The sequence below is a fragment of the Anolis carolinensis genome, chromosome 5, assembly GCF_035594765.1.
Source record: "Anolis carolinensis isolate JA03-04 chromosome 5, rAnoCar3.1.pri, whole genome shotgun sequence".
Taxonomy (NCBI): domain Eukaryota; kingdom Metazoa; phylum Chordata; class Lepidosauria; order Squamata; family Dactyloidae; genus Anolis; species Anolis carolinensis.
The window spans coordinates 204,137,380-204,163,488 of record NC_085845.1 but is presented as its reverse complement, the minus strand read 5'-3'; the positions used below and the strand labels follow the sequence as shown (position 1 = coordinate 204,163,488).

The 26,109-nt window shown below is 42.3% G+C and overlaps 2 protein-coding genes across 2 annotated transcripts in view; one reads left to right on the top strand and one right to left on the bottom strand.

Annotated features, from left to right (window-relative positions):
- Window positions 1-4,040, top strand: part of ncaph2 (non-SMC condensin II complex subunit H2) — a 58,028-nt gene extending 53,988 nt beyond the window's left edge. The window contains exons 19-21 of the mRNA XM_062983452.1: window positions 61-162; window positions 3,493-3,642; window positions 3,753-4,040. Coding sequence (XP_062839522.1) covers window positions 61-162; window positions 3,493-3,642; window positions 3,753-3,893 — 393 coding nt within the window. The 3' untranslated portion in view covers window positions 3,894-4,040. The remainder of the gene's footprint in view (window positions 1-60; window positions 163-3,492; window positions 3,643-3,752) is intronic.
- Window positions 4,041-11,496: 7,456 nt separating this feature from the next.
- On the bottom strand, window positions 11,497-20,838 carry LOC134299716 (protein SCO2 homolog, mitochondrial). The gene is made up of 2 exons (XM_062983451.1): window positions 20,743-20,838; window positions 11,497-15,227 (listed from the first exon to the last, which is right to left on the bottom strand). The coding sequence occupies exon 2, from the start codon at window positions 15,210-15,212 to the stop codon at window positions 14,289-14,291; it is 924 nt and encodes a 307-aa protein (XP_062839521.1). The 5' UTR covers window positions 15,213-15,227; window positions 20,743-20,838; the 3' UTR covers window positions 11,497-14,288.
- Window positions 20,839-26,109: the final 5,271 nt, after the last annotated feature.

The window sequence follows — 26,109 nt, the reverse complement described above, 5'->3', positions numbered from 1 at the left end:
GTGCTGCTGGAATACACAGTTGCAAAGCTCTGAGTGCGTTCTCTTTGTGTCTGTGCCTAGGAGCTGTTCATTGCTCATTCCCAGAAGTACGCCAGAGAGACGGAGCTGTCCCGGCGCGTCAGGGACTGGGAGGAGATGATGGAGCCGCAGCTGGAAGAGCAGGTGAGGAGGCGCCTGGAGCTCCAGGACATGGTCTTTGTAACACTATAGTAGTGGATGGAGGCCGTATGGCAAACCTTATTACATACTGATGACGATAAATGGAAGCTCTTACGTGTGCCCACAATCCAGAGTCACCCCCAGAACAATGACGTACCACTCATGTTTGCAGAACAAAAAATACAGGAATTTTACTAATTCCAAGAGATCAGAAGAAAAGTAATATTTACAATGGTCCCTCTGATCACTTACAGAAGTCCACATTCATAAACAGTCCTTTCTCAGTCCACAAATCTGCTTCAGAGAAGAACACAGTCCTGGTTCTTCACCCTCTTTTCTCAGCAGCTAACAGGCCTCAAAAATAGCAAGGCCTCTCTCTGAATATACAGTAGAGTCTCGCTTGTCCAACATAAATGGCAGAACGTTGGGTGAGCGAAACTGTTGGATAATAAGGAGGGATTAAGAAAAAGTCTGTTGCACCTCAGGATAGCTTCACCTTGCTAAATACACCAGCCGAACAAAAACAGTACCAAATCAGTCCCCAGGTCTTTGCAGGTCCAGCCAATCGGCTTTACACACACAGCACATTGCCTTTGCACTTGACTCCTCCTGATGAGAGTGAGAGCCTTATTCTATGAACAGAAAAGAACTTGTCCAAACTGGTTCTACAGCAGCAGAACAGAAACAGTACCAAAACAGTCCCCAGGTCTTTGCAGGCTCAGCCAATCGGCTTCATGCACTTCATTTCCCAGTTATCACACACAGCACAGTGCCTTTGCACTTGACTCCTCCTGATGAGAGCGAGAGTATTATTCTATGAACAGAAAAGAACTTGTCCAAACTGGTTATACAGCAGCAGAACAGAAACAGTACCAAATCAGTCCGCAGGTCTTTGCAGGCTCAGCCAATCGGCTTCATGCACTTCATTTCCCAGTTAACACACACAGCACAGTTCCTTTGCACTTGACCCCTCCTGACGAGATAGAGAGTCTTATTCTATGAACAGAAAAGAACTTGTCCAAACGGGTTCTACAGCAGCAGAACAGAAACAGTACCAAATCAGTCCCCAAGTCTTTGCAGGCTCAGCCAATCGGCTTCATGCACTTCATTTCCCAGTTAACACACACAGCACAGTTCCTTTGCACTTGACCCCTCCTGACGAGAGAGAGAGAGTCTTATTCTATGCACAGAAAAGAACTTGTCCAAACTGGTTGTACAGCAGCAGAACAGAAACAGTACCAAATCAGTCCCCAGGTCTTTGCAGGCTCAGCCAATCGGCTTCATGCACTTCATTTCCCAGTTAACACACACAGCACAGTGCCTTTTCACTTGACTTATCCTGATGAGAGTGAGAGTCTTAATTCTATGAACAGAAAAGAACTTGTCCAAACTGGTTCTACAGCAGCAGAACAGAAACAGTACCAAAACAGTCTCCAGGTCTTTGCAGGCTCAGCCAATCGGCTTCACACACACAGCACAGTGCCTTTGCACTTGACTCCTCCTGATGAGAGTGAGAGTCTTATTCTATGAACAGAAAAGAACTTGTCCAAACTGGTTCTACAGCAGCAGAACAGAAACAGTACCAAATCAGTCCCCAGGTCTTTGCAGGTTCAGCCAATCGGCTTCACACACACAGCACAGTGCCTTTGCAATTGACTCCTCCTGATGAGAGTGAGAGTCTTATTCTATGAACAGAAAAGAACTTGTCCAAACGGGTTCTACAGCAGCAGAACAGAAACAGTACCAAATCAGTCCCCAGGTCTTTGCAGGTTCAGCCAATCGGCTTCACACACACAGCACAGTGCCTTTGCACTTGACTCCTCCTTATGAGAGTGAGAGTCTTATTCTATGAACAGAAAAGAACTTGTCCAAACTGGTTCTACAGCAGCAGAACAGAAACAGTACCAAATCAGTCCCCAGGTCTTTGCAGGCTCAGCCAATCGGCTTCATGCACTTCATTTCCCAGTTAACACACACAGCACAGTGCCTTTGCACTTGACTCCTCCTGATGAGAGCGAGAGTCTTATTCTATGAACAGAAAAGAACTTGTCCAAACGGGTTCTACAGCAGCAGAACAGAAACAGTACCAAATCAGTCCCCAGGTTTTTGCAGGCTCAGCCAATCGGCTTCATGCACTTCATTTCCCAGTTAACACACACAGCACAGTGCCTTTTCACTTGACTCCTCCTGATGAGAGTGAGAGTCTTAATTCTATGAACAGAAAAGAACTTGTCCAAACGGGTTCTACAGCAGCAGAACAGAAACAGTACCAAATCAGTCCCCAGGTCTTTGCAGGTTCAGCCAATCGGCTTCACACACACAGCACAGTGCCTTTGCACTTGACTCCTCCTGATGAGGGTGAGAGTCTTATTCTATGAACAGAAAAGAACTTGTCCAAACGGGTTCTACAGCAGCAGAACAGAAACAGTACCAAATCAGTCCCCAGGTCTTTGCAGGTTCAGCCAATCGGCTTCACACACACAGCACAGTGCCTTTGCACTTGACTCCTCCTGATGAGGGTGAGAGTCTTATTCTATGAACAGAAAAGAACTTGTCCAAACGGGTTCTACAGCAGCAGAACAGAAACAGTACCAAATCAGTCCCCAGGTCTTTGCAGGTTCAGCCAATCGGCTTCACACACACAGCACAGTGCCTTTGCACTTGACTCCTCCTGATGAGAGTGAGAGTCTTATTCTATGAACAGAAAAGAACTTGTCCAAACTGGTTCTACAGCAGCAGAACAGAAACAGTACCAAATCCCCAGGTCTTTGCAGGTTCAGCCAATCGGCTTCACACACACAGCACAGTGCCTTTGCACTTGACCCCTCCTGATGAGGGTGAGAGTCTTATTCTATGAACAGAAAAGAACTTGTCCAAACGGGTTCTACAGCAGCAGAACAGAAACAGTACCAAATCAGTCCCCAGGTCTTTGCAGGTTCAGCCAATCGGCTTCACACACACAGCACAGTGCCTTTGCACTTGACTCCTCCTGATGAGAGTGAGAGTCTTATTCTATGAACAGAAAAGAACTTGTCCAAACTGGTTCTACAGCAGCAGAACAGAAACAGTACCAAATCCCCAGGTCTTTGCAGGTTCAGCCAATCGGCTTCACACACACAGCACAGTGCCTTTGCACTTGACTCCTCCTGATGAGAGTGAGAGTCTTATTCTATGAATAGAAAAGAACTTGTCCAAACGGGTTCTACAGCAGCAGAACAGAAACAGTACCAAATCAGTCCCCAGGTCTTTGCAGGCTCAGCCACTTGACTCCTCCTGACGAGAGTGAGAGTCTTATTCTGTGGATTGTGGTGTTTCCCCTCCTTCTCTCCGCAGGAGGCCCGTCCCGCCTTCGACATCCACAGCTACGGCGACCGCCTGGTGTCCCGCTTGGGCCGCGTGGGCGAGTGGCACTCCTTTGCCAGCCTGGTGGCCGGAGAGCCGGCCTTCGAGGTCTGCCGCTGCATGCTGGCCTCCCTGCAACTGGTGAGTCTACGGCCGGTCGGCTGTTGGGAATGGTGGGAGCTGAAGTCCAAAACGCCCGAAGGTTGGTGTGACTCCCGGTCCTGAAACAATGGTGTGTGTCCCCCCGGCAGGCCAACGACTACACGGTGGAGGTCTCCCAAAAGCCCGGCCTGGAGGAGCGGGTGGACACCATGGCGCTGCGGCTGCTGACCCAAGAGAAGGCCCACGAGCGCTTCCGCACCTACACGGCCCCCTCCCTCGCCCAGCAGTGACCCCCGCCCTGCCGCCTGCCCCGCACACGTGTACATGTCTGTATATAGGGTCTTTGTACAGCTCGTCCCCCCTCCCCGTATCCCTCAGCATCAGCTCTGTATCCGCTTCATCTTTCCCCCAATAAAACAAAAAAGTTTGTACAAACAGCCCCCAAGTTATGAACAAGATCGCTTCTATAAGTTCGTTCTTAATCTGAATTTATATATGAATCAGAACAAGTGGGTTTTTTAAGTGTAACTCCAGACAAATATATATACTGTATATATAAGTGTCGTTTTTTAGCCCTTTTTTTAGGACCGAAAAAAAGACCTCTGCTTATACTCAGGTGAGGGTCCTGGTGGGCTTATATTCACGTCAGCTTATACTCAAGTATATATGGTATATTTATTATTTTTCTTTATTATTATTGGTATTGTTACATTTATTATTTTACTCTATTATCATTTTTTAAGTGCAACTCCAGACAAATACACATACTTTATATACTCAAGTTTAAGTCTAGTTTTTTAGCCCTTTTTTAGGACCGAAAAAAAGACCTCTGCTTATACTCAGGTGAGGGTCCCGGTGGGCTTATATTCACGTCAGCTTATACTCAAGTATATATGGTATATTTATTATTTTTCTTTATTATTATTGGTATTGTTACATTTATTATTTTACTCTATTATCATTTTTTAAGTGCAACTCCAGACAAATACACATACTTTATATACTCAAGTTTAAGTCTAGTTTTTTAGCCCTTTTTTAGGACCGAAAAAAGACCTCTGCTTATACTCAGGTGAGGGTCCCGGTGGGCTTATATTCACGTCAGCTTATACTCAAGTATATATGGTATATTTATTATTTTTCTTTATTATTATTGGTATTGTTACATTTATTATTTTACTCTATTATCATTTTTTAAGTGCAACTCCAGACAAATACACATACTTTATATACTCAAGTTTAAGTCTAGTTTTTTAGCCCTTTTTTAGGACCGAAAAAAGACCTCTGCTTATACTCAGGTGAGGGTCCCGGTGGGCTTATATTCACGTCAGCTTATACTCAAGTATATATGGTATATTTATTATTTTTCTTTATTATTATTGGTATTGTTACATTTATTATTTTACTCTATTATCATTTTTTAAGTGCAACTCCAGACAAATACACATACTTTATATACTCAAGTTTAAGTCTAGTTTTTTAGCCCTTTTTTAGGACCGAAAAAAGACCTCTGCTTATACTCAGGTGAGGGTCCCGGTGGGCTTATATTCACGTCAGCTTATACTCAAGTATATATGGTATATTTATTATTTTTCTTTATTATTATTGGTATTGTTACATTTATTATTTTACTCTATTATCATTTTTTAAGTGCAACTCCAGACAAATACACATACTTTATATACTCAAGTTTAAGTCTAGTTTTTTAGCCCTTTTTTAGGACCGAAAAAAAGACCTCTGCTTATACTCAGGTGAGGGTCCCGGTGGGCTTATATCCAGGTCAGCTTATACTCAAGTATATATGGTATATTTATTATTTTTCTTTATTATTATTGGTATTGTTACATTTATTATTTTACTCTATTATCATTTTTTAAGTGCAACTCCAGACAAATACACATACTTTATATACTCAAGTTTAAGTCTAGTTTTTTAGCCCTTTTTTAGGACCGAAAAAAGACCTCTGCTTATACTCAGGTGAGGGTCCCGGTGGGCTTATATTCACGTCAGCTTATACTCAAGTATATATGGTATATTTATTATTTTTCTTTATTATTATTGGTATTGTTACATTTATTATTTTACTCTATGACTGTATATACTCAAGTATAAGCCGACCCAAATATAAGCTGAGGCTCCTAATTTTACCCCCCCCCCCCCAAAACTGGGAAAACATTGACTCCAGTATAAGCAGAAAGGTAAATTTCAGAAATAAAAATACATACCAATAAAATTACATTAATTGAGGCATCAGTAGGTTAAATATTTTTGAATTATTTACATCAAGCTCTAATTTAAGATAAGACTGTCCAACTCTGATCAAATCATTCTCATCTTCTTCAATGTAAATATGCTTATGTATACTTTTAATAATAATAAAGTAAAATAATACATGTAATAATAATAGTAATATGTCAGCTCACCACAGCCGCTCCTGAATGAACACACGAGACTCTCTGTGGTATCACCAGGAACTTTTACTGTAGGAAACATGAACATCAGAAAAGCCAAGAATGGGAGGCTCCGGCCAACCCTCCTTTATATACCCTCCCCCTCATTTGAACAGTCTCTTCCCGCTCAGTAAAACCCCGCGCAAATTCCCCGCCAAGTCCATCAGCCGTTTCTCCTCCGAGTCCTGGGACGCAGGTGTCTTATCAATGTCAGTGACCCTGAAACTCAGAGCCACATCCAGGCTCTAGTAGCAGGGTTCTGACATGGCGTCCTCCTCCCCTTCGTCCTGGAAGGAAAAGATTAAACACAACTATTGTTCTCCGCTGTCCAGAGTTCCTTTATACTTTTTTAACAGGCTGCAATGGAATACCGGGTGTACCTTTCCTAGGTCCTTTGGTAGCCTCAGCTCATAGGTCACTTCGTTTATTCTTTTTGCTACCCTGAATGGCCCTATATAGCGTGGAGCCAATTTCTTGGATGGGAACCCCAATTTCAGGTTTTTTGTGCTCAGCCAAACCAGATCTCCTTCGCCCAATTTGTCCCCCTCTCGGCGCCTACGATCCGCAAAGAGCTTGTACTTCTTTTGTGTTTCCCGCAATGCCTCTACCACGGTTTGCCACCCTTGCTTGATTTTGGCCGGCCATTCCTCGTCGGTCTGGCCCTCCCCTTCCTTCCACTCGGGTAGCCTGGGGAAAGGTGCCACCTCCTGTCCGTATACTATTTCGAATGGGGCACGACCTGTGGCCGAATGTACGGCCCCGTTAAAAGCCATCTCAGCAAACGGAAGAAGGTCCGCCCAATCATCCTGTCTATAATTGGTGTACATCCTTAAGAATTGGCACAGTGTCTGTTGGGTACGTTCGACCCCCCCGTTGGTCGCGGGATGAAAGGCCGAGCTCAGGTTCCTTTCTGCTCCTAACAGCTGTAAGAATTTTCCCCAAAATTTTGCAGTAAATTGGACTCCCCGGTCACTAATTATTTTGTCGGGACACCCATGTAGGCGATATACATGCTTCACATACAAATCAGCAAGTTTTTCAGCTGAAGGGAGTTTTGGCAGAGCCACAAAGTGTGCCTGTTTTGAGAATAGGTCCAATATTGTCCAAATGTATCTGTGGCCTCTGCTGGGGGGTAGTTCGCCTACAAAATCCATGGCTACGCATTCCCATGGCCTCATGGGCTCCACCACCTTCTGCAATAGCCCCTGGGGCTTCCCCGGTGGTGTTTTTCCCTCTGCACATAATTCACACTGCGTGACGTATCCCCTGGCGTCTTTCCTCATTCCGGGCCACCAGCATTGTTTGGCCAACAGTTTAATAGTCCTGGTGGGGCCTAGATGACCCGCACCCTTGTTATCATGGTACTTCCTTAACATTTCTCGTCTTAAACATTCAGGAATATACAATTTCTTATTTACAAACACCAAATCCCCACACAATTCTCCCTTTTCTTTGTTTGTTTGTAACCATTTGTCCATTCCATACGCTCGCTTCAACTCTTCCTCCCATATTTCTCCTCCCCCCGTGGAAATGGCAGTACGTTTGTTTTCTTTGGCCGCTTGTGCTCGAGTTAGTACTGCCAGGCCCCATTGCTTATCAAGAAAAATACTCCCTTCAGATTCCTGAATTCCTCCCCCGTGCTGAGGCATCCGAGAGAGAGCGTCAGCGAGTATATTATGTTTCCCCTGGAAGAATCTGAGTCTGAAATCAAAACGGCTGAAATATTGGGCCCATCTAATTTGCTTCGCTGATAGTTTACGAGGGGATCTTAGATACTGTAAATTTCTATGGTCAGTCCACACCTCAAACGGTGTTCCACTTCCTTCCAGAAAGTGTCTCCAGCACTCTAGTGCTTTTAGAATCGCTAAGGCTTCTCTCTCCCAAATCGGCCAGTTTTTTTCTGTATCGCTAAACTTTTTTGACAGATAGCCACATGGCTTCAGGTTCCCCCCCTCGTCTTTCTGTAGCAGAACTGCCCCATATGCCCGGTCTGACGCATCGCAATGTAATACAAAGGCTTTAGACATATCAGGGTGCTGTAGGACAGGCTCCTCAGTAAAACGCTTTTTTAGGGCTTCGAAAGCCTCCTGGCATTCTATTGTCCAGGTCAGTTTGGCCCCTGGGGCCTTCACTTTGGCTGTTTCTCCCCTACCTTTAGTCTTTAACAAATCCGTTAATGGCAAAGTGAGGCGCGCAAAGTCCTTGATAAATGTTCTATAGAAGTTTGCGAACCCTAGGAAGGATTGCAGCTGCTTCCGTGTTTTGGGGGCTTCCCACCCCCTCACGTCTTCTACCTTCGCAGGGTCCATCGCCACTCCCTGGGAGGAAATCCTATACCCCAGAAAGTCTATCTGGTCTTTATTGAACTCGCACTTGGCAAGCTTCGCATACAGTTTTGCTTCTCTCAACTTTTGCAGGACTTCCCTGACTAGTTCTATGTGTTGCTCCTTAGTCCGAGATACTAACAATATGTCATCTAAAAAAACAAAGACTCCCTTGTACAACAATGGATGCAACACTTCGTTGATTAATTGCATGAACGCGGCGCCTCCGCCGCACAAACCGAAAGGGAGCACACGATAATTGAATAATCCGAATGCACAGGAGAAGGCCGTCTTCCACCTGTCCTCTGGTTTAATCTGCAATTTATGGTACGCTTCAATTAAGTCCAATTTAGTGAATATCTGTCCCTCCGATAACTGGGCGATCAAGTCCTTCACTAAAGGTAGGGGGTATTTATTTCCAGAACTGATTGCATTCAGGCCCCTGTAGTCAATGCAGAGCCTCAGCGTTTGGTCCTTTTTGCGCCTGAACAACACAGGCGCCCCTAGAGGGGAATTTGAAGGCTCTATGAAACCCCTCGCTAGGTTTTTATCAATGTATTTTCTCAGTTCCTCCTTTTCCCTAGCCGACATTGGGTATATTTTTGCCTTAGGAAGCTCTGCTCCTGGGACTAGCTCTATCTTCACTTCAACTCTCCGCTTCGGTGGGAAACTGTCTGCTTCCTTCTCATCAAATACGTCCACAAAATCCCGATACTCTGGGGGTAATTTATCTGCCAGTTCTGCTATCCTGATAGAGTCTTCCTCCCCCCTTTTCCCCGGCTCCCTTTCCACTTCCTGGCTCCCTCCTTCCAACTTCATCCTGAAGATCATGCTCTTATCCTCCCAGTTGATTTGCGGGTTGGCCTGCCCCAGCCATGGCATGCCTAGTATAACATTATAGCTGGCTATTTGTGATATCACAAATGACACCTTTCCTTCCCAACTCCCTATCTTACACTTTACATCTTCGGCACTGTACTTAGCTAATGATCCCGATGCTGTGGATCCGTCCAACTGCGAAAAAGCTATTGGGGATTCTAGGTTCGTTCTTTCGCATCCCAATCCCTCGGCTAATTCAGGGGAGATGATGTTCCTGGAACATCCACAATCCACAAATGCTTTGCAGGTTGCTTGTTTGCTGCCACTTTCCAGCTGAATGGGGACCACTATCATGGCTTTGTCCTGACTTACCAACCCCCCCGAGTGGTGCCTCATCGGTGGTTCTTCCTCGGCGCGTTTCCCTGCCACGGCTCTTGGTTTGGGCGGGCCTCCGCCTTCCCCTTTTCTCTGCCAGCACTCGGCAGCCCTGTGGCCCAAACGGCCGCACACGAAGCAGCCCCTCCTGCTGGTGCTCACGTTCCCTGTCGGCTCCGTTCTCCTCCCGGCTGGGGTTGATCCCTCCTTCCGGCTCCCCTCTTTCATCTGCGGCCGCTGCTGTAGCCCTCCTCGGTGCCTCCTCGCCTGGGCCAGCGATGTCTCGATGCGCCCCGCCAGCTGAATCCATCCGCGCAGTGTGTCAGGCTCATCACGATGCACCGCCCAGGAGAGGATCTCCCGCCTGAGCCCCTCTTTGAAGAGTTCTATCTTTGTCACTGCAGACCATTCCGGCACCTTTTCAGCGAGGCATTGGAACTCCTCCGCATACTCAGATACCGACCTCTGCCCCTGGGAGACGGTCTTCAACTCCTCCCTCGCCCGGATCTGCTCCAGTGGATCTCGGAAACGGGTCTCCAGGGCCCCCATAAAGCGTCGGAGTGACCCCAGACATGGGTCGCGCCGCGCGTGTAGTTGAACGTACCAGCTGGCCGCTCCCCTCTTCAACACTGCACCAATGGCCCGTACCCGGCTGGATTCCGTTCTAAAAGTGTGGGCATTGTCCTCCATATAGCCCCTCACCGTGGTCAGGAAAAAATCCAGTTCAGAGGACTCTCCCCCAAACTCGATCCTTAGTTCCTCTCGTCTCGGTAGGGGTCCCTGTGGTGGCAATCCCCAATTCTCCGCCCGTCGCAAGCCCCCTTGCGGGCCAGTGGGCCCCGCTGCTGCTTCCCTTTGTCCTGTGCCACGCCCGGCATTCGCCAGGGGCACCAGGGTCTCAGTTGGGAGCGTAGCCGGGATTCTCGGAGGCTTTTCCCCTTCGTCGTCACTCTCCTCCACCCGCGTCAGGCTCGTTTGGATCTTGGGCCGGGCACCGGGCTCCTTTCGCATTTCCCTTCCCTTCGGTGCTGGGAGGTCTGCAAAGCCCTGGCTGCTTCCCATGCTCACGTCCCACATTGAGCTAGCCCGGAGTTCCCTTCCTCGCTCCGGCTCCGCCAAAACCGCCAGGCGCTCCATCGCCCTCGACATCACTGCCAGGGTGGTCTCCATCGCCGACATCCTCTCCTCCAGAAACACCATCTTTTGCGGGCCTGGGGAAGGTGAACCTTCCTCTCCTCCGGTGCTATCTCCCCGCACCACTCCGCGCCTCTGGGTTACCCCATTTGGCTGGGCATAAGCGGTGGATGACGCCAGGGCCGCCAGCTGGTGGAACTCAGCGTCCGTCTCGGGAGTGGCCCTTTCCGACCTTCCTCCTCCGGCGCCCAAGAGCTCTTCATCCTCCACTTGCATGTTACACCTCACCGCTACAGCGGGATGGTGTCCGTATTCTTGGCTTAGTGTCAGCTCACCACAGCCGCTCCTGAATGAACACACGAGACTCTCTGTGGTATCACCAGGAACTTTTACTGTAGGAAACATGAACATCAGAAAAGCCAAGAATGGGAGGCTCCGGCCAACCCTCCTTTATATACCCTCCCCCTCATTTGAACAGTCTCTTCCCGCTCAGTAAAACCCCGCGCAAATTCCCCGCCAAGTCCATCAGCCGTTTCTCCTCCGAGTCCTGGGACGCAGGTGTCTTATCAATGTCAGTGACCCTGAAACTCAGAGCCACATCCAGGCTCTAGTAGCAGGGTTCTGACAGTAATAAATACAGTAGAGTCTGACCTATCCAAGCTAAACGGGCCGGCAGAAGGTTGGATAAGCAAATATGTTGGATAATAAGGAGGGATTAAGGAAAAGCCTATTAAACATCAAATTAGGTTATGATTTTACAAATGAGGCACCAAAACATCATGTTATACAACAAATTTGACAGAAAAAGAAGTTTAATACACAGTAATGTTATGTTGTAATTACTGTATTTACGAATTTAGTACCAAAATATCACAATATATTGAAAACATTGACTACAAAAATGCATTGGATAATCCAGAACCTTGTATAAGCGAATGTTGGATAAGTGAGACTCTACTGTATTACTATTACATTTATTATTTTACTCTATTACTATTGTTACTTTTACATTTATTTTACTCTATTTTATTATTAATAATACATTTATTATTTTACTCTATTTATTACTACATTTATTATTTTATTGCATTTATTATTATTACATTTATTATTTCACTCTATGATTATTAAAAGGCTACATAAGCCCATTTACATTGAAGAAGATGAAAATAATGATTTAATATCTTAAATTACAGTTTGATGTAAAGATTCAAAAACATTTAAACTACTGAGGCCTCAATTAATGTAATTTTATTGGTATCTTGGCTTATACTGGAGTCAATGTTTTCCCTGGTTTTTTTTGTGGTAAAATTTGGTGCCTCGGCTTATATTCAGGTCGGCTTATACTCAAGTATATATGGTATCTTTGTGCTTACTATATGTGGACAAGTGATTTCAGGGCAAATGCACAGGATCTATCTATCCAGCCATCCATCCATCCATGTATTTTTCCATCCGTCTTCTAAGTCTGGGATGCTATGATTTATGCATATAAATAGTCCCTGCCTTCAAATGTATTGGGCACATTCAAGTAGAGCAGAATAGAGTTTGATTCTTTGGCTGTGCGAATCCAAGGAAAGTGGTTGGATCTTCATGTTTTGTTCCTGCCATTAGCGTGCTCTGTTGTGACTAAAAGAGATGTCCAAATCTTGTATTTCTGTAAAGAACCAAATGGCTCTTGCACCGACCAAACAACAACCGACTTGCTTATCCAAAGAGGCTGTGGCACATCTCCATGTGCCTCTTGAAGGTCTTTGACATCTTGGCCTCAACTGATAAAATGTCCAGGAAAATGCATATAAGAAAGACACTCCTGCTATGGAATCCCAGTGTGGAGTAAAGTCATTTCAGCGCAAGGCAACATCCCAATAGTTCTGTATAAGTGTTAAGTTGTCCTGTAACTAAATCAAATATGACACAGATTTATGCAATGCATATAATATGTACAGTAAGTATCAATACCATGGGCAAAATGCATATCAACATCAAGCCTTCAACAACACAAAGACACTCCTGCTATGGAATCCCAGTGTGGAGTAATGTCATTTCAGTGCAAGACAACATCCCAATAGTGTTAATCAGTGGTGTCCAACCTTTTGTCCTCCAGGTTTTTTGGATCTCCCAGACCTCTTGACCATTGGAGAAGCACATGGAGGTGCACTGGAGCCTCCATGGATGAGCATAATCTACCTCAGGCATGGGCAAACTTCAGCCATCCTCCAGAGGACTATATATACCACTGGCATCCAACCTTTCGAACTCCAACTCCCAAAAGCCTTGCCCAGCTTCTTGCCATCTTTTCAAAATCACCAAATGGTGACGAGACCAACCAAGAATGCACTTGCTCACCCGAAGAGACTGGCAGGTCTTCTTCAAAACTGGGCATGTTAAGGTAGAGCAGGCATGGGCAAACTTCAACCCTTCAAAGTTTGCCCATGCCTGAGATACAGCATGGTCATCCATGGAGGCCCTGGTACATCTCCATGTGCTTCTTCATGCTTTCAGCTATCTTTTCCAAATCACCAAATGGTGATGAGACCAACCAAGAATGCATTTGCTCATCTAAAGAGGTTCTTGTAGGTCCTCTTCAAAACTGAGCACATTAAGGTAGAGCAGGCATGGGTAAACTTCAGCCCTCTTCCAGGTGTTTTGGACTTCCTAACAACCAGTGAATCCAAAACACCTGGAAGAAGGCTTAAGTTTGCCCATGCTTGAGGAAGAGCATGCTCATCCATGGAGGCCGTGGTCTTCTCCATGTGCTTCTTGATGCTCTCTATCTTTTCAAAATCACCAAATAATGACGAGACCAATCAAGAACGCACTTCCTCACCCGAAGAGACTCTGATAGGTCTTCAAAACTCGGCATGTTAAGGTAGAGCAGGCATGGGCAAACTTCAGCCCTTCAAAGTTCGCCCATGCTTGAGGTAGAGCATGGTCATCCATGGAGACCCTGGTACACCTTCATGTGCTTGATGCTTTCCACCTTCTTTTCAAAATCACCAAATGGTGACGAGACCAACCAAGAACGCATCTGCTCATCCAAAGAGGTTCTAGTAGGACCTCTTCTTCAAAACTGGGCACGTTACGGTAGAGCTGGCATGGGCAAACTTCAGCCATCCTCCAGGTGTTTTGGACTTCAACTCACACCATTCCTAACAGCCTACCGGCTGTTAGGAATGGTGTGAGTTGAAGTCCAAAACACCTGGAGGACGGCTGAAGTTTGCCCATGTCTGAAGTAGAGCATGCTCATCCATGGAGATCCTGATACATCTCCATGTGCTTCTTGATGCTCTCTGCTATCTTTTGGTGACGAGACCAACCAAGAACGCACTTGCTCATCTGAAGAGGTTCTGGTAGGTCCTCTTCTTCAAAACTGGGCACAATAAGATAGACAGGCATGGGCAAACTTTGGCCCTCTTCCAGGTGTTTTGGACTTTCTAACTACCAGTGAATCCAAAACACCTGGAAGAGGGCTGAAGTTCGCCCGTGTCTGAAGTAGAGCATGCTCATCCATGGAGGCCCTGGTCCACCTCCATGTCCTTGATGCTCTCTGCCATCTTTTGGTGACGAGACCAACCAAGAAGGCTCATTCGAAGAGGCTCTGGTAGGTCTCCATGTGTTTCTTGACACTCTCCGCAACCTTGGCCTCCGACTTGTTGCGCTGGTAGTAGTCCAAGAAGAGCCCATCCGGGCTGAGTAAGTAGATGATGACGGTGTGGTCCACGATGTAGTCCTGGTCCTCGTCTTTGGGGCCGGCGCTGTAGTAGACCCGGTAGGCCTTCCCGGCTTCCTTGACTTCCTCGGCCGTGCCGGTGAGGCCCAGGAGCCGCGGGTGGAACTCCTTGACGTACTTGGCCACGGCGGCCACGTCGTCCCTTTCGGGGTCGACCGTGATGAAGACCGGCTGGACCCGGGGCAGGTGGGCCTCTCCATCGAGGAGCTCCACCGCGCGGCTCATCTTCTCCAGCTCTTCGGGGCAGATGTCCGGGCAGTGCGTGAAGCCGAAGTAGAGCAGGACCCACTGGCCCCGGAAGTCGGATTTCGAGCGCGGCCGGCCGGTGTGGTCCACCAAGCGGAAGTCCCCCTGACCGATGGCCAGCTTGCGCAGCTCCTCGATGCGCCTCCGCTTCTCCGCCTCGGCCTTTTCGGAGCGGACGTACAGCCCAGCGGCTACGATCCCGCTCCCAATGAGGACGGTGATCGCGATCCGGGTCCTCAGTGCGAATCGTGGGCCGGATTCACTACTCTGTGAGTAAGGGCAACGGGTTCCGGCGGAGTTCAACGTCCCCCTCGTTCCAAGGAACACGTTCTTTGTCGAGTTGGCAAAGTTGGCTCTGTCCAAGTGCCGCTTTCTCATACTACTGGCCAAAATGGCAAACCACTGTCCATACCATTGCCCAAAGTTGTGGTCTTCGGACATGGACTTCTTGCCAACGGGATGGTATCCCCTCCAAAGGGTCAAGCATCGTGGCCCAAAGCGAGGGACACGACAGCTGAAGGAGTGGAGCATCTTCACAAGAATGAGCTGGGAGGAGAGAAAAGATGTAAACAATATTTATTTATTTGCAGTATTTCTATTCCGCCCTTCTTTCTCACCCCGAAGGGGACTCAGGGCGGATCACATTACACATATAAGGCAAGCATTCAATGCCTTAACATAGAACAAAGACAAGACAAACACGAGGCTCCGAGCTGGCCTCGAACTCATGACCTCTTGGTCAGAGTGATTTGTTGCAGCTGGTTGCTCAACAGCATGTGCCACAGCCTGGCCCATCCATTAAAAGTTTTAAAACATCCGTTAAAAGTTTTGCTAAAAGTTTTGTTAAAAGAATCAATATGAGACCAAATACTAAAAGTCGAAAAAAAAGGAGATTACGAAAACATATATACTTCTGTTACAATGGTCAACGGAAACTGAGACAGTGAAGGACTGTATTATAAAGCGGGCTCGTAACATTGGCCACTCAATCCAATTTGAGAATTGGGAGAAATGTTGGAATCGAAAAACAAAATATACGTATTGTTTAGATCTAAAAGAAAATTGGTACAAGATGATGTACCAATGGTACATCACACCCCAGAAGTTGGCCAAATATTACAAAAAAGAGCAAGGAAAATGTTGGAAATGTGGCACCCATGAGGGAACTTTTTACCTGTAAAATGGCTAAGAATTATTGGAAAATTATACATCAGAAAATAGAAAAAAAATTATTGGAGAAAATAGAAATGAAACCAGAATTCCTTCTACTGGGGATGTTGGACTTCCAAAGGGATAAAAATAAAGATATATTATTTAATTATTTGGTGACAGCGGCCAGAATTGTTTATGCAAAGAATTGGAAGATCAAAGAATCTCCTACGTCAGACGACTGGATCATGAAAGTATTAGATATAATGAAAATGGATATTCTAACCCAGGGGTCCCCAAACTAAGGCCCGGGGGCCGGATGCAGCCCTCCGAGGTCATTTACCTGGCCCCTGCCCTCAGTTTTATAATATAATATATTGTATATGCATATAATATTGATAATAATATTATAATGTAATACAATATAACACTAATAATAATACCTATAATAATATTAATTATATATTCTATATTACATATAATATTACTAATAATATTACAGTATAGTGGTATAGTTCAATATAGTAATATATAATGCTAATAGTGTGCTATCTATATATATAAAGGAGTAATGGTGTCCGTTCCTCCCACTAAACAACAAAAGTACAAGCCCCAAAACCTAGAAATTTGGCAACACAACCCACCATCCTTGCCCCTAGGTTCCGACAACAAAAAGAAAAATAAAGTCCTAATTAGAGGGAGAGAAATAATTGTTTTTATCCAATTGCTGCCACTTAGAAGGCTAAGCTCCGCCCACTTGGTCTCCTAGCAACCCACTCAGCCCAGTGTTGATAAAAGAATAAAAAATAAAATAAATACAGATACAATAAAAAAATAAAAAACACTAAAATAATTAAAAACACTAAAAATTAATACAATAAAATACTATAATAATAAAATAACTAAAAATAATACAACAAAATAATAAAATATAATAAAAAAGATAAGTTACAATAAAATTAATTAAAAAAATACAAATAACGCCAAATAAAAATTCCACAACAACTTTTAACCAATACCACCACCACTTTGCCACAGCAACGCGTGGCCGGGCAAGGTTAGTGCTAATAATATAATATATTGTATGTACATATAATTTGTAAGCCACTCTGAGTCCCCTTTGGGGTGAGAAGGGTGCGATACAAATGTAGTAAATAAATGCAGTAAATAAATAAATAATAAATAAATAAATTTTAGACTTAGGCTCGCCCAAAATCTGAAATGACTTGAAGGCACACAACAACAACAACAACAACAACAACCCTAATTAACTTGACTATCTCATTGGCCAGAAGCAGGAGCACACTTCCCATTGAAACCCTGATAAATGTATATTGGTTAAAATTGTTTTTATTTTTAAATATTGTATTGTTCTTTCATTGTTGTTGTTGTTTTTGCACTACAAATAAGACATATGCAGTGTGCATCGGAATTTGTTTGTTTGTTTTTTCAAAGGATAATCCGGCCCCTCAACAGTTTGAAGGATTGTGGACCGGACCTTGGCTTAAAAAGTTTGGGGACCCCTGTTCTAACCTATCAATTGAAAGATACACAGGGAATCCCCCCCAAAAAAACAAATGGACTGGATTCTAATAAAATAATATCTCAATGCAAACAAGGAGAAATGAATTCTTAGACTAAACCAGGGGTCCTCAAACTTTTAAAGCAAAGGGCCGGCCTACAATCCTTCAGACTGTTGAGGGGCCGAATTATCATTTGAAAAAAAATATAAACAAATTCCTATGCACACTGCACATGTCTTATTTGTAGTGCAAAACAGCAACAACAACAATGAAAGAACAATACAATATTTTAAAATGAAAACAATTTTAACCAACATAAACCTATCAGGCCAATGAGATGGTCAAGTTAATTAGGGTTGTTGTTGTTGTTGTGTGCCTTCAAGTCAAGTGGGCGAGCCTAAGTCTAAAATTATTTATTTATTCATTTACTACATTTATTTATTACATTTATATCCCACCCTTCTCACCCCAAAGGGGACTCAGAGCAGCTGTATGTACATACAATATATTATATTATTAGCATTGCACAATATTAGCATGATATCTTACTATATTGAACTATACCACTATACTGTAATATTATATGTAATATATAACATGTAATTAATATTATTATATGGTATTATTAGTATTATATTGTATTGTATAACATGATAATATTCTTATCAATATTATATGTATATACAATATATTATGTAAACATGTAATTAATATTATTATATGATATTATCATTAGTATTACATTGCATAACATGATAATATTATCAATATCATATGTATATATATTATATTATATAAACTTATTTATTTCGTGTCAAAAGCATTGGTACAGCAAATACATTTCAAATAATGGAAATAAAATAGAAAAGAAAAGAAATCACAAGCAACTAAATAGTTTTGGACCAAAACTGATATAAAAATATATTATAAATGAGGGCGGGGGCCAGGTAAATGACCTTGGAGGGGCCTTAGTTTGGGGACCCCTGGACTAAACTATGGAAACACACCGGGAAAAGAACCGGATTTTTTAAAAATACTGTCATTTTTTTAATACTGGGAGACAGATTTTGTTCACTTTCATTGTTTCCTCCTTTCAATTGAAACCGTCCACATGCTTCTTGTGGGTTTCAGTGGCTTCTCTGTGTAATCCAAAAGAAGCACGTGGACAATTTCAACAAAAAAGGTGGAAACCATGAAAACGAACAAAATCTAGCTCCCAGTATTTTAAAAAAAAAACAAAACTCTAAAATCAAGACCAGGGGTCCTCAAACTTTTTAAGCCGAGGGCCGGTCCACAATCCTTCAGACTGCTGAGGGGCCGGATTATCATTTGAAAAAAAAATACAGTACAAACAAATTCTGATGCACACTGCACATGTCTTATTTGTAGTGCAAAAACAACAACAAGAACAAGAACTATGAAAGAACAATACAATATTTAAAAATAAAAATAATTTTAACCAACATACATTTATCAGGATTTCAATGGGAAGTGTGCTCCTGCTTCTGGCCAATGAGATAGTCAAGTTAATTAGGGTTGTTGTTGTTGTTGTTGTTGTTGTTGTTGTTGTGTGCCTTCAAGTCATTTCAGACTTTGGGCGAGTCTAAGTCTAAAATGTATTTATTTATTATTTATTTATTTACTGCATTTATTTACTACATTTGTATCACACCCTCCTCACCCCAAAGGGGACTCAGAGCGGCTTACAAATTATATGTACATACAATATATTATATTATTAGCATAGCACAATATTAGCATTATATATTACTTTATTGAACTATACCACTATACTGTAATATTATTAGTAATATTATGTGTAATATAGAATATATAATTAATATTATTATATGGTATTATTATTAGTGTTATATTGTATTACATTATAATATTATTATCAATATTATATGTACATACAATATATTATATTATTAGCATAGCACAATATTAGCATTATATATTACTATATTGAACTATACCACTATACTGTAGTATTATTAGTAATATTATGTGTAATATAGAATATATAATTAATATTATTATATGGTATTATTATTAGTGTTATATTGTATTACATTATAATATTATTATCAATATTATATGTACATACAATATATTATATTATTAGCATAGCACAATATTAGCATTATATATTACTTTATTGAACTATACCACTATACTGTAGTATTATTAGTAATATTATATGTAATATAGAATATATAATTAATATTATTATATGGTATTATTATTAGTGTTATATTGTATTACATTATAATATTATTATCAATATTATATGTACATACAATATATTATATTATTAGCATAGCACAATATTAGCATTATATATTACTTTATTGAACTATACCACTATACTGTAATATTATTAGTAATATTATGTGTAATATAGAATATATAATTAATATTATTATATGGTATTATTATTAGTGTTATATTGTATTACATTATAATATTATTATCAATATTATATGTACATACAATATATTATATTATTAGCATAGCACAATATTAGCATTATATATTACTATATTGAACTATACCACTATACTGTAATATTATTAGTAATATTATGTGTAATATAGAATATATAATTAATATTATCATATGGTATTATTATTAGTGTTATATTGTATTACATTATAATATTATTATCAATATTATATGTACATACAATATATTATATTATTAGCATAGCACAATATTAGCATTATATATTACTATATTGAACTATACCACTATACTGTAATATTATTAGTAATATTATGTGTAATATAGAATATATAATTAATATTATTATATGGTATTATTATTAGTGTTATATTGTATTACATTATAATATTATTATCAATATTATATGTATATACAATATATTATATTATAAAACTGAGGGCGGGGGCCTTAGTTTGGGGACCCTTGATCAAGACAGTAAATAAAGAACAACACTCTGAAATTAGAGGAATTCCAGACATGAAACTATCAGAGCCAGCTCACACCTCCCAAAAAAAGGACTCCTCCAGGCAGGAAGCAGCCAGGCTTTCAATCTGCAAGGCCATTCAATGCTAATCAAGGTGGCCGATTGCAACGCTCACACCTGCCTTAAAAAGACAAGAGTTCTTTCTCCCACCCTGGGATATATAAACACCACTTGTCTAGTTTCCAACAGACCTCACAACCTCTGAGGATGCCTGCCAAAGATGTGGGCAAAACGTCAGGAGAGAGTGCTTCTGGAGCATGGCCATACAGCTCGGAAAGCTCACAACGATCCCAGGCAAATGCATATCATTGGGAATATTACCAGTAGGAAACTTTAAAAAATCCCCCCCACCCCAGCCGAAAACGACCCACTTCTCATGTCAAAAATAAAACCTCACCCACGTGCTTCCCCCTTTGGTGCTTACTTCCGGGTTCTCCCGCTCTGGCTCTGCCCAATGGTTCCGTCCGCTTCGGAGTGGCGCATGCGCAGTGTGAGACACCTCCTACTCCTCTCGCCCCGCCCGAGGAGAAAGCAGGCTGCTGTTACTCGCAGCCACCAGCAGAGGGAGCGCTTGCGCAATGCAATGCAATGTAACACTATATACCAGGGGTCCCCAAACTAAGGCCCGGGGGCCGGATGCGGCCCTCCGAGGTCATTTACCTGGCCCCCGCCCTCAGTTTTATAATATAATCTATTGTATATACATATAATATTGATAATAATATTATAATGTAATACAATATAACACTAATAATAATACCATATAATAATATTAATTATATATTCTTTATTACATATAATATTACTAATAATATTATAGTATAGTGGTATAGTTCAATATAGTAATATATAATGCTAATATTGTGCTATGCTAATAATATAATATAATATATTGTATGTACATATAATTTGAAAGCCACTCTGAGTCCCCTTTGGGGTGAGAAGGGTGTGATACAAATGTAGTAAATAAATGCAGTAAATAAATAAATAATAAGTAAATACATTTTAGACTTAGGCTCGCCCAAAGTCTGAAATGACTTGAAGGCACACAACAACAACAACAACAACAACAACAGCAACAACAACAATCCTAATTAACTTGACTATCTCATTGGCCAGAAGCAGAAGCACACTTCCCATTGAAATCCTGATAAATGTATGTTGGTTAAAATTATTTTTATTTTTAAATATTGTATTGTTTTTTCATTGTTCTTGTTGTTGTTGTTTTTGCACTACAAATAAGACATGTGCAGTGTGCATCAGAATTTGTTTGTATTTTTTTTTCAAATGATAATCCGGCCCCTCCACAGTCTGAAGGATTGTGGACCGGCCCTCGGCTTTAAAAGTTTGGGGACCCCTGCTATATACAGTAGAGTCTCACTTCTCCAACACTCGCTTATCCAACGTTCTGGATTATCCAACGCATTTTTGTAGTCAATGTTTTCAATATATCGTGATATTTTTGTGCTAAATTCATAAATACAGTAATTACTACATAGCATTCCTGCGTACTGAACTACTTTTCCTGCCAAATTTGTTGTCTAACATGATGTTTTGGTGCTTAATTTGTGAAATCATAACCTAGTTTGATGTTTAATAGGCTTTTCCTTAATGCCTCCTTATTATCCAAGATATTCGCTTATCCAAGCTTCTGTCAGCCTGTTTAGCTTGGATAAGTGAGACTCTACTGTACTTTGTTTTATTTATCTGCTGTCTTTCCCTCTGGCACCGAACAAGCAACAGCTTGTTTATAATAATATAATAATAACTTTATTTTTATAGCCCGCCTCCATCTCCCATTGTCGGAACCTAGTCACAAAAATTGTGGGTTGTGTTGCCAAGTTTCATGGTTCTGGGTGGTTTAGTTTCATTGCCTACTTTTAGGTAAAAATTCCATAAGTATTTATACAGTAGAGTCTCACTTATCCAACATAAACGGGCCGGCAGAATTTTGGATAAGCAAATATGTTGGATAATAAGGAGGGATCAAGGAAAAGCCTATTAAACATCAAACTAGGTTATGATTTTGCAAATGAAGCACCAAAACATCATGTTATACAACAAATTTGGCAGAAAAAGTAGTTCGATACGCAACACTAATACAGGAGAGTCTTAGTTTTATGATTACCGCTCATCCAACACACCGTATTATCCAACGCCCGGGGTCTCGCTCGCTCGCTCACCTGCCCTCCTGGGCCGGCTGGGTCCTGGTTCTACGCACGTGAGTGAGGGAGGGTGGGTGGCAAAGGCGGAAGCGGCAGCAGAATCACCTTCCTGACTCGTCCAGACCCCGGCTCCCTACCCCGCAGCTACCTTTGCCGCTCTCCCTTGTTCACTCACTCACTCACTGGGCCGGGTCCTGGTTCTGCTGTTGCTGCCGGGACCCGGCCCGGTGAGTGAGCTAGTGAGCAATGGAGGGAGGGCGGTGTTGTAGCTCAGCCTGAGCCTGACCCTGGGCCCATTCAACCAGTCATTGTCCCTGCACCTGCTTTGCCAGAGGACTCACACGTTGTGCCTGTGATGACTCATGGGCCATGTAGTCCTGTTCCTAGCGCTGTTATGACAGATGAAGAGGAAAACTTAGGTTTCCCACCGTTTCAGCCAGAATTGGAGCTTTCACAGCCAGAGATGGAGCCCCTGCACCTGCAGGAGATTTGGCTCCCAGAAGTTTCCCAAACAAGCCCTGAGCCGAAATCTCCCCCTTTTTCTCGCCGTGATTATTGTCAACAACAGAGAGGAGCTCAACAAGCTAATCGCAGAAGCCTGAGAATCGCGGCCAAACAAATGGTTGATTAAACCTGCTTCCCATGGGAATCTTTAGGGAGTCATGCATCTGGACTCAGAGAATGGCTTTCGGTTCTGGTTCCCCAGAGAATTGTTCTCTGGCAGGAAAACGAGACCCTACTTAGGTGTTTTGCCCTCGTAGGAATCTTGCGGAGTCAATTCGTCAACTACGGGAGTAGGTTGTGTGTGGACTACGCTCCCGTTTCCAGCCTTCCCAGGACCTTGTTTTGCTTCACGGACCCAGCCTTGCCTTCCGGACCTCGCCACGAATTTACCACGGATCCTATTTTTGCTCCTTGTTCTTTGTTGCCTTGAATTAAGCCTTGTATCCAAGAATCAAGTTATTTCCTTGCCTTGCCTAAGTTTCATGGACTAAAGGACCTTGTCTTCTCCCCTCACTTTGCTTGGCAAAGTGAGTGTTTCGGTTACTGGATTACAACTTTGGACCTTAATATTTCATATTGGACATTGTTTCTCTGGACTAATTTTGACCTTCCCTGAAAGGTCTACTTCTGAACTATTTCCTACACTTGCTTTTATTAACTTTATATATTTCCTCAATAAAGATATTAGATAGATTCTGGCCTCTGTGTATGGTTATTGGTGCTCTGCAGCCTGGGTCGTGACAGTGCCTGACATTCAGCCAGAGTTTGGGCCTGAAAGGCAGCCAGAATCTGTTCCTGTGGATTCTGGGACCAGATATAGAATGGTAGTAAGCAGGCATTCTGAACCACATTCCTCCCAGCAGTCAAGGTTGGATCTCCAGGTGCCAGATGGACATTCTAGTTTAGAGGAGGATAATGTGTTTGACAGGAGGGAGGCGTTCACTCACAGAAGAAGGGAGAGCAAATGTTTACGAAGGAGTAAATGATTCCTTTTGAAGCTCACTAATGAGTAGTCTTCCCATGGAAGGAAGACCTTGGATTTTCCTTAAATGCCTGGTCCTTTCTCTGCACGGAAGAGGTGTCAACTTTACAATTCAAGAGAGAAAGATCTTTGCTCCGTGTTCTTGTATGCCTTGCAGCTGTGGATTTTGATTCAAGTTCCTACCTTGTTCCTGCCTTTGAATCCAGTGACTTTGTCGTGTGGATTTCCCATACTTTGTATTACATTGGAGATTGATCCCGCATTCTAGCCTTGTTTCCCGTGTTTTCCTGATTGTTTCCTGCCTTGGATTTGAATCCTGTTTGGACTATTCTTGATACTTCTCGTGGGACAAAGTTCAAGTTCTGGTTTGGACTATAACATTTGAGTGACCTTCTTGGACTCTTGCTTATAGTACACTGCTCTTGTAGATTTAACCCAGGGGTCCTCAAACTTTTTAAGCCGAGGGCCGGTCCACAATCCTTCAGACTGTTGAGGGGCCGAATTATCATTTGGAAAAAAAAAATCCAACAAATTCCTATGCACATTGCAAGTGTCTTATTTGTAATGCAAAACAACAACAACAACAACAACAACAACAACGAAAGAACAATACAATATTTAAAAATGAAAACAATTTTAACCAACATAAGCCTATCAGGATTTCAATGAGAAGTGTGGGCCTGCTTCTAGCCAATGAGATAATCAAGTTAATTAGGATTGTTGTTGTTGTTGTTGTTGTTGTGTGCCTTCAAGTCATATCAGACTTTGGGTGAGCCTAAGTCAAAAAATATTTATTTATTCATTTACTACATTTATATCCTGCCCTTCTCACCCCGAAGGGGACTCCGAGCAGCTGTATGTACATACAATATATTATATTATTAGCATAGCACAATATTAGCATTATATATCATCATATTGAACTATACCACTATACTGTAATATTATATGTAATATATAACATATAATTAATATTATTATATGGTATTATTAGTATTATATTGTATAACATGATAATATTCTTATCAATATTATATGTATATACAATATATTATATTATTAAAACTTATATAAAAACATATTATAAAACTGAGGGCAGGGGCCAGGTAAATGACCTTGGAGGGCCGCATTCGGCCCCCGGGCCTTAGTTCGGGGACCCCTGATTTAACCCATTCTATTGACTCTATTGACTCTGAACTTTATTTGATTGTGCTTAGTTATAATCTTCAATAAACATTCTACCCTCCCGTTTATGTCGAATCACTGAGACTCTACTGTAAATGTTGTGTCATTTAAGAACCATTCTGAACCTCAAAGCTGATTGTAATGGGGAAAATATGTGGTTTTGTAGGAGAGACAGCAGGAGTCAGAAAACCCAAGAAATTCTTCTGACTCTTTGAACGGCACGTCCTACGGAAAATTCCCTCTGTCTGTTGCATGGCTTGATGGAATTGCACTTTCCATGCTGTAAAGATGTCATGATCATTGTGTTTTATTCATGATTGCTATGTTAGGGTTGACTGTTTAAGGTTATATATTTCAGCTATTCTTATACAGAAGCTGGGAGCCTCTAAGGCATGGCCAGGAAAAGGGGCGTGGCTTCACCTTGCTGGTGGAAGCCTTAGAATTCAAAAATTTAGCAGTTGGAATTCGGCAGTTGGAGTTTGTCGGTTGAGCAGAGCAGTTGGTTCTGTTCAGTGAGAAAGGAGGGTGATCGAAAAAAAGAGATTGTGGGAGGAAGTTGAGCAGCTAGAGAGTTTTAGCGGAGAAGGGCTAAAATTAAAGTTGCTGAGTCTTTAGTAGGAATAACTAAAGAGCTGAGGCTATATCCCTAAGTCAAGGAGGACTAGGGTTAACCAGTTAAACTCCCCAGTCCAAGTTTGATCGGGTACAGGTCAACTAAGTTCAAGAAGGACAGTATTCCTAACTGAAAGAAACAAGTAATATAAAGCTGATACCATACTAAGCTCAGTGAAACTATTGAGAAATCTTGCAACATTTACTGTACAGAAGTAACATCGTTCACCTCAAGATATAACATTCTTGCAACCATCAAGCTTTGTGCTATAAATAAACAAGTTACTGTTTCTTCAAATGTTGCTTATTATTTGAG